We start from the raw sequence: 8,736 nt of genomic DNA, 5'->3' as shown, positions 1-8,736 counted from the left end.
AGAATATAACTACTTCAACAAGTCTGTTGATTACCAGAATATGTGTGTGGCTTTAGATTGAATATCCAAACAGACACCAAGACTGCGTCTCATACCCTGGTTTGATAAGAGAATAACATGCGCCTGGGTCTCAACAAATAATCATATAAATAAGCTTTTGTTAGAGAAATAGAATATCATCAGCTACAAATTCACGCCGTAGAATTTTCGATATGATTGTGAAGCAAATAGGCCTACAACCATATACGTCAACCAATCAAGGCGAAAAGGTTACCATGTATTTTCCAGATCCTACAAAAATTCTCAAGCCATGCTCAACCCAATTCACTCAATATGCACTGGGTGCATGCTTGCACCAAATAATGTACAGTAAATATCTAGCGTGATTACAGCTTGTAATAATAGATGCAAGAAAAAAGTTGGCATGCATCCAGCACTTGCACGGTATGGTAAAATCCATGGTGTTTTGCTACCTCATCCACCTATTCACATCTGTAACAAATGTAACAATGCGGGTGTTGGGGGGAAATCCTGTAACTGCTGCGATATACCCTATCATACAATTTTCCTCAGGTGTTGCAACAATAAAACCTCAGAGTGGCAACATCCACGTCAATAACCCAAAAAAAGCCAATTATTATGGACTAAAGAATTACAATACACCAGCTTGCTCTCCCTCCCTAATGTCCACCGAGAGCGCAGCCAGGCGTCTGTGTATAGCTCCGCCGAAAATTGCTGGAAGGTCGGATTCGATGTTCAGCAGTTTGGACCTATTGCTCGGCAGTTTGGCCCTCCTGTGCTGAACTCTCCGGCTTGCTCTGCTCGCCTTCTGCTGCGGAGTCGCTTTCATTGTCAGGGAAAACCTCTGGCTGCAGCGATGGCGCGACCTTGTTGACTTGAAGCCATGTTGCTTCCCACAACGTGTTCTCCTCGCTGGCGCTAGTCTTTGACAGTACACCATTTGCTTTCATCACCAGTAGTATGTTCTTCAGTAGCTCAGGGATTGCCTCATGTAGCTTCTCAGTCCTCCTCCCTCTCAGTTTCACTTTCATGAACTTCTCTATCATGTCGAGGACTTCCAGCCACAGCTTGCTGAAACTGCTCTGTGCGGACAAGTCTTTAAGTGACTGCAAGAACACCTTGCACAACAGTTTCACGGCATGCAAGAGGGACACCTCCATATTTCTGAAATCCTTTGGTGAGTAACTCTGAGCAATCTCCAACAACTCGTCAAGCAACTGGAAGATAATATCAAAGGACATCAACCATGCAGAAGAGGAAACTGATATTCCATCAACTATTAAGCATCTGTGCAAACATAACAGCGCATGGTTCCTCACTTCCTCCCTCTGATCCGTGCACACCTTCCTCAATGCCTGCACTAGCCGCAGCCACATCTCAGCAATTCCTTCCAATATCCTGTCTGCCTCGCCACCAGCTTCCTTGACCTCACGTGACCAGCGTGTAAGGCAATTTACTGAGTCAGCCATTAGGTTCAAGGCATGGATAGATCTCTCTGAAGACCCAACCCGGGATTCTGCAAACTGCCTTGAGGCCTCCACTGAAACGATGAAGTTGGCAGGTGAGAGGTGTGCTCCCTCAGACATGATGAAAACCAGAGCTTCAAAGCCAGCATCAGAAGCATCAGGATGGCGAGCGGTGACGCAGAGTAAGGAAATTATAGTTCGCCAGCCCATCTGAGATTTGATATGGGTTGCATTGGCCTTCACAAGTCGTGTGACCTCCAACGTGATGTTCTCACAGTAAGCATCAGCTACACGAGCATCAAGTTTCAAAATCAGCTGCAGTGACCTCAGTAAGTCATCCACCAGATTCTCCTTATAAGGAAGCAGCCTCTGGCAGATGTGCAGAAGCCCGAACACAGCCTTCTCCACCAGATTGCAAGGCATCACTGTGGACTGAACGATATGGGTTATGTGCTCATAAACACCCTGCCACAAAAGCACAATCCTGTCTCTGTTATTTAATGTGACAGTAATTAGGAGCTCTAAGCAGAACACTGCCGTGCCTTCATCATCAAGCGAGCTGGTTATCCTCTGAGGTCGGCCTGCTGCCTGAATGAGGGCTCTTGCTAGATTTGAGAGTGAGTCAGCTTGTAAGAATTTACTCTCGGTGAAGATGGTACCTATTTGGCATTTCTTTACGGTCTCCAAAGCATTCCTCTGAGCTGCCAGTTGCTCCTCAGTTGGCTGGGACCTTGGTTCTTCAGCATCTAGGTACAGTAGTTGGCTAAACCTACCCATCAGCCCATATGTTTTTTTAGGGGTGTTGATTGGTAAGGCTTGAGGTGCAAGTGCATATGAACCAAGCTTGCTAGGCAATGAATCTGAAGACGACTCCTGATCGTCACCTGTATCGCCAGTGAGGCGACCAGGAAGAAGGCCTATCTTGTGCAACCTTAAAATGCAATCTACTATATTCCTCCATCCACTCCGTATATGATCACCATAAGTAGTTGCAATTGTGAAGACCGCCTCTGTTGCCATTCTAGCCTTGGTATCCACCCCAAAAGCTATTACAGGGTCATCAGCATAAGAATTGTTCAACAAAGTGGTGAACTTACATAGACCCACAACAAGATCATTCAATACATCATCGAGATGATAGAATGCAGCCAGCTTTGCTACAGATAGAAAACCATCAATGCATCCTGTAAGAATCTCCTCATGCTCAACATTATCAAAAACCACGGAGATAGCAGCAACTGATGGTCCAGCCATGATAGGGAACATGTCATTATCAAGAAAAGGGTAGGAGTCACAAGCAATGTACACTGATGTCCTCTTTGACTTCCACATCAGATCAACCCAGCGGCTATAAGACATCTCAGAGCATCCAGCTCCTTGCTCGGGAATGGTTTTGATCTCATTCCGACAGATAGAATAAAACAGCTCCGACAAGAACTCCCTCGGAAGATCATTCCCACCATTGATACGGCGATTGTTCCTGATAAAGTCTTCTTCAGTCATCTTCTTCTTAACCCTTACATTGTGTTGATCTGTGTTGAGCATAATTACTGAATACGACAGCACCAGAGCGGCATCCCTGTTAACAAACATGTGTGGTGACTGTTCATAATACCTCTCAGAGAAGGCCTCCAGAATCCGCTGTATCTTTTGTGACTCACCAGGCAGCCGGAAAGTTTCCAAGAAGAGCCTTAGGGCAGCGTCCAAGTTCATATCCTCAAAGTCAAAGGTTTTAGCAAATTCGTGAAGTACCAGAATAGAGAACTCATCATGATTCCCAAGGTATTCCCCAAGAAGGTTCTTGTCCAATCCAGGTGTGTACCGGAAGAACAGAGCAACACTTCGTGGATCAAGTTTTTCAGGCAATAGGTGGACACCTTGCAGGTACTCAAAGCCCTTCTTTTTGTCCCTATTGAAATGCTCAACACCAACCATTAGCTTTCTCTTGATGCTTTTTTGCTGGTGAACGAATCTAACCCATTGATCAGGATCATTACTGCCCTCACACTTCAACTGCCAAAAGGGAAAATATTCACTTATTTCTGGAACTGTCTGCCCATGATGCTGATGTGCATGATCAGTCCTCTCTGCTATCGCCTGAATGACAGCAACCAAACCATCCAATGCAAGAACATTCAATGCGGACAATGGACTGTTTACAGGGAATGCACTTCTAGACAGAAGATTAGCTAGGTCTTCAAAAATATTTGAACACTGTAGATCACAGTCCATGTTTGCATACATCTCAGCCATAAACTCTTTCTGCCGACAGAAATCCACTAGAGCCTCCAGGGCGACTTCCTGCTGCTGATAACTAGCTCCATATCTACCCTGGGCTAATCTTAGGATCACACACGAGAAGAAAGCCTCAATTTGCAACTTAAGTTCCTGACGTAAATGGTAGAAGAGAGTAAAAACAGTGCTGCACACTGTCGACAGAATCAGGGGGCTCATTGACAAGCCAAACTGCATTAGATTGTGGAACAGTTCATCCTGTACAAAAGCCAGCAACTTTGGGTGCCTGTCGATAGACGAAGCTGACAACTCAATGACAGAATTTATCAACCCCAGAGCAAAGAGGGGCACGTCCTCATCATAATCAATGCCATTCATCCTTTGGCTCACATCCATGTCTTCGGCTATGTTCAAGAGGGAGCACAAGAACTGTAATATCTCCACCATGCAAGGAACCCCGAGCGGCTCCATCATGTCCTTGTCTTGAACGGCACCAAAGCCACCTCCGACCTCATCCCCGGAGCTATTCAAACAAACATAATCACTCTTCCCATTCCCTAGCTCCTCAGCACCCAAATCTTGGTTCTTGCTAATCTGTGGAACAAACGCACCACCACATTAATACACCAAACTTGGTATTACCACCAGAATGCATTTTGTTCCAAACTAGCATGATACATAGTGTACAGGTAGGTACTCAAGGCAAGTAAAAATGGAGTCGGTTTCATGTGCACATGGTCAAATTGCTGGAATGACAGCATTTAGAAAACTAAGACTCCAATTAACCCTCCATACAAATACACACACACATGAATAAGTATAGTTACTTCAGTACACAAACCAAAAAGAGCACTGCAAGTTAAACTATCACAATACTGGGTAAAAAAGGAAAAGAGCAGCATTGTCTCCATGATCAAGTGTGCAAGCAATATAAAAATGTAATTGGTGGGCTGAAGACCCTGAGAAGCAATCCCACCTGCTCGTTGACGATGGCGGTGGGTTCAATGTCAGCAAGGCGGGCGAAGACACAGCGGATGACCTCCTGCATGGTCTGCCTGGAGACGCGCTGCAGGAGCTCCCCCTTGGTGCCGGCCTGCTGCACGACGCGGAAGCAGGTGGTGACGATGGCGCAGACGTGGCGGTTGGAGAGCGCGGGGGCTGCGCGGCCGCGCACGCAGGCGAGCAGCACCTGCAGGACCCGGGCGAGGACGGCCTCCTCGGAGGCCGGGTCGGTGACCTCGAAGCGGCAGCCCGTGACGGCCTCCACGACGGCGCCCATGGCCTCGGGGGCGCCCCCGCCGGGCGCCACGAGGTCGAGGGACAGGAGCTTGTGCAGGGAGGAGAGCGCGGAGCCGGTGATGGGCGCGCCGGTCTCGTCGGAGCGCACGACGTCGAGGAAGGGGCGGAGGCAGAGGAGCGGGTCGGCCTCGGGCCAGCGGGTCCCCCACGCGGCGGCGCGGCGGCGGAGCGACTTGAGCCCCGCGATGAGGGGGTGGTCGAGGTGCTCCTCCTCGGCGCCGCCGCCGTCGTCCCCGCCGTAGCGCACGCCCGCCCAGCGCACGTTGCGGCGCATGACGGCCAGCACCGTGGCCACCTCCGACGCCACCACGCACGCCATCGCCACGCCCGACGACGGCGACTCCGACGCTGCCCTGAGGCCGCCCATGGAGGCGGGCGGCGGTCCGGTGCGAGCGCGCGGGCGGCTACGAGCGCATCCGGGGGCCGGGTTGGGATCTGATCTGGGCGGGGTGAGATCTGGCTGCTGGCGGGTTTGGTCTTCGGGGTTGGGGTGAGGGGCTGGATCTGAGAGACACCAAAGCTCAACTCCTAGTACTACCACCGAATGAGTTTGGTGGGTTTTTGCCTTTGTTTGGTTTGAAATTTTGAACTTTATAAAATATTCTATGCTTCATGTTGGGGGCAGGCCATTCCTCTTTTTTTTTCAAATTTCTTCATGTTGGGAGTAGGCCATTCCTTTTTCATAAAATTCCGTCGAATCAAAGAGGTCTTCTGAATTGATTTATGTAGCTCAACGGCGTGCGTTCACGACGAGAAGAAGGTTTAGCACGAACATCATATGTGTTGAGATTGGCACTGATTCCCCGGAGCCTTTACCATTCCATTGTAGATCGAGTTTATGTATGTGATTGGATGTGTTGAAAATTATGGTTTGTAGTGGGATAGAGTTTGAATTGCGATTTGACTCGATATTTAGCTTAACCATATGGTATGACAGAAGAAGACAGTGAGCACGCCTTCAATATATCGTTGTTTGGTTATATAGTTTATTAAAAATCATTGCGGCGAAGGTGTTTTTCTACCACATATCAATAGCCTATGTTGCGGCTTATTTGGATACCGACAATTGGCTCTTGACAATATAAATGACCATTTTTAGTACTAAATTTCAGGTTTCTTGTACTTATGTAGAATGAACCGCAAAAATGGAACAAGATTTCATGAATGAACAAAATTTCAATGTTGCATGAAAAACAATTCTTGCTTGTCATCGTGAGTGAGATGGAGAGTGTGCATGTAGAATCCCGCCTATGGTATTCCAAGCTGCATACAGTTTTATAACCATTACATTCATTATTTCCTTAGTTTATTGTTTGAATGAATATGCAAAACAAAGTTTAACATATAAAACATAAGAGTAGGATTTGATGAAGGAATCCACATGAGAAATGGGTTGCATTGACGAAGCATGTGGGTCCGCGCATGATCAAGCCATATGCCTGTCTAACCACATGGCCCAGCTTTGTAGCCTCTAGAGACAATGAAATCCACGACAAAATTGATGAAACCCAATTGAAAAATCCTCAAAAATTGTATGTTTGGTTCCAAAAATGTCTTAGTCAAGTCTCGGAAAAAAAATTCAAGATCAGTCAAAACTACCCCTGATCGGGCACTTGATTGATATACATGACCCCTACATACGTCTCGAATGTATACATAAATTTTGATTGTTTCATGCTATTATAATATCACTTTTCAATACTTTTTATAGCATTTTTATTAGCCTATTAATTTAGTGCCCGAAGCTAGTTGTTGTTTTCTACATGTTTTTTGACTTTTTAGAAAATCCATATCTACGAGGTAAAAAAGCTCTAAGGATTTAATATAATTATTTCGCGTCACGAAGATTCCAGAAAGTGCCTGGACCTGTCGAGGGGCCAGCCAAGGGCCCCATGCGGCCAGGCGACGGGACCAGGGGCTGACCCGCACCACTAGGTTGTGTGGGCACCCTGTGCACTGTCTTTCGTCCATTCTTTCGCCTATAAATTTCATAAATCAAGAAACCCTTCGTATCATCTTTCTCCATTTTTTTCACCGCCGCAAATTCCCGTTTCGAGGAGTTTCAATCTGGAGACCTGTTTCGGCACCTTGTCGGAGGGGGAATCCATCACGATTCACGAGAGGATTCTTCTCAGCCTTGTTGCCTCCATGGCTATGTGTGAGTAGTTCCTTTAGGACCTTACTATTCATAGCAGTAGCTAGATGGTATTTTCTCTCCCTTGTGATCGAATACAAAGTCCCCGTGAGCTACCTCACATGATTGGGATCCATATGATGCAATCGGTTGTGTGTTTGTTAGGATATGATGAATTGCCACTTTATAATCAGATTGTGTTGGGGAATGTAGCAGAATTTTAAAATTTTCTATGCATCACCAAGATCAATCTATGGAGTCATCTAGCAACGAGGAAGAGGGGAGTGCATCTACATACCCTTGTAGATCGCGCGCGGAAGCGTTCAAGAGAATGGGGTTGATGGAGTCGTACTCGTCGTGATCCAAATCACCGATGACCTGGCGCCGAACGAACGGCACCTCCGCGTTCAACACACGTACGGTTGGGAAGACGTCTCCTCCAACTTGATCCAGCAAGGGGGGAGGAGAAGTTGATGAAGATCCAGCAGCACGATGGTGTGGTGGTGGAAGCAACGGTGATCTCGGCAGGGCTTTGTCAAGCTCAGGGAGAGGTAGGAGTGTCACGGGAGGGAGAGGGAGGCGCCAGGGGTTAGGGTGCGGCTGCCCTCCCTCCCCCCACTATATATAGGACCCCCAGGGGGCGCCGGCCCTAGGAGATGCAATCTCCAAGGGGGGCGGCGGCTAAGGGGGTGGAGTGCCCCCCAAGCCAAGTGGGGCGCCCCCACCCCTAGGGTTCCAACCCTAGGCGCAGGGGAGGCCCATGGGGGGTGCACCAGCCTACTAGGGGCTGGTTCCCCTCCCACTTTAGCCCATGGGGCCCTCCAAGATAGGTGGCCCCACCCGGTGGACCCCCGGGACCCTTCCGGTGGTCCCGGTACAATACTGATAACCCCCGAAACCTTCCCAATGGCCGAAACTTGACTTCCTATATATAAATATTCATCTCCGGACCATTCCGGAACTCCTCGTGATATCTGGGATCTCATCCGGGACTCCGAACAACTTTCGGCTTACCGTATACTAATATCTCAACAACCCTAGCGTCACCGAACCTTAAGTGTGTAGACCCTACGGGTTCGGGAGACACGCAGACATGACCGAGACGACTCTCCGGTCAATAACTAACAGCGGGATCTGGATACCCATGTTGGCTCCCACATGCTCCTCGATGATCTCATCGGATGAACCACGATGTCGAGGATTCGATCAATCCCGTATACAATTCCCTTTGTTAATCGGTACGTTACTTGCCCGAGACTCGATCGTCAGTATCCCAATACCTCGTTCAATCTCGTTACCGGCAAGTCACTTTACTCGTACCATAATGCATGATCCCGTGATCAACTACTTGGTCACATTGAGCTCATTATGATGATGCATTACCGAGCGGGCCCAGAGATACCTCTCCGTCATATGGAGTGACAAATCCCAGTCTCGATTCATGCCAACCCAACAGACACTTTCGGAGATACCCGTAATGTACCTTTATAGTCACCCAGTTACGTTGTGACGTTTGGCACACCCAAAGCACTCCTACGGTATCCGGGAGTTGCACAATCTCATGGTCTAAGGAAATGATAC

The 8,736-nt window shown here is 48.0% G+C and overlaps 1 protein-coding gene across 1 annotated transcript; it reads right to left on the bottom strand.

Annotated features, from left to right (window-relative positions):
* Positions 1-311: 311 nt before the first annotated feature.
* On the bottom strand, positions 312-5,534 carry LOC123104808 (ARF guanine-nucleotide exchange factor GNOM). The gene is made up of 2 exons (XM_044526709.1): positions 4,699-5,534; positions 312-4,316 (listed from the first exon to the last, which is right to left on the bottom strand). Exons 1-2 carry the CDS (start codon positions 5,386-5,388, stop codon positions 771-773), a joined length of 4,236 nt encoding a protein of 1,411 aa, XP_044382644.1. The 5' UTR covers positions 5,389-5,534; the 3' UTR covers positions 312-770.
* Between the last annotated feature and the right edge of the window lie 3,202 nt (positions 5,535-8,736).

Source organism: Triticum aestivum, chromosome 5A, assembly GCF_018294505.1.
Source record: "Triticum aestivum cultivar Chinese Spring chromosome 5A, IWGSC CS RefSeq v2.1, whole genome shotgun sequence".
Taxonomy (NCBI): domain Eukaryota; kingdom Viridiplantae; phylum Streptophyta; class Magnoliopsida; order Poales; family Poaceae; genus Triticum; species Triticum aestivum.
The sequence above is the reverse complement of the archived record's forward strand: the minus strand, read 5'-3'. Positions and strand labels throughout refer to the sequence as shown.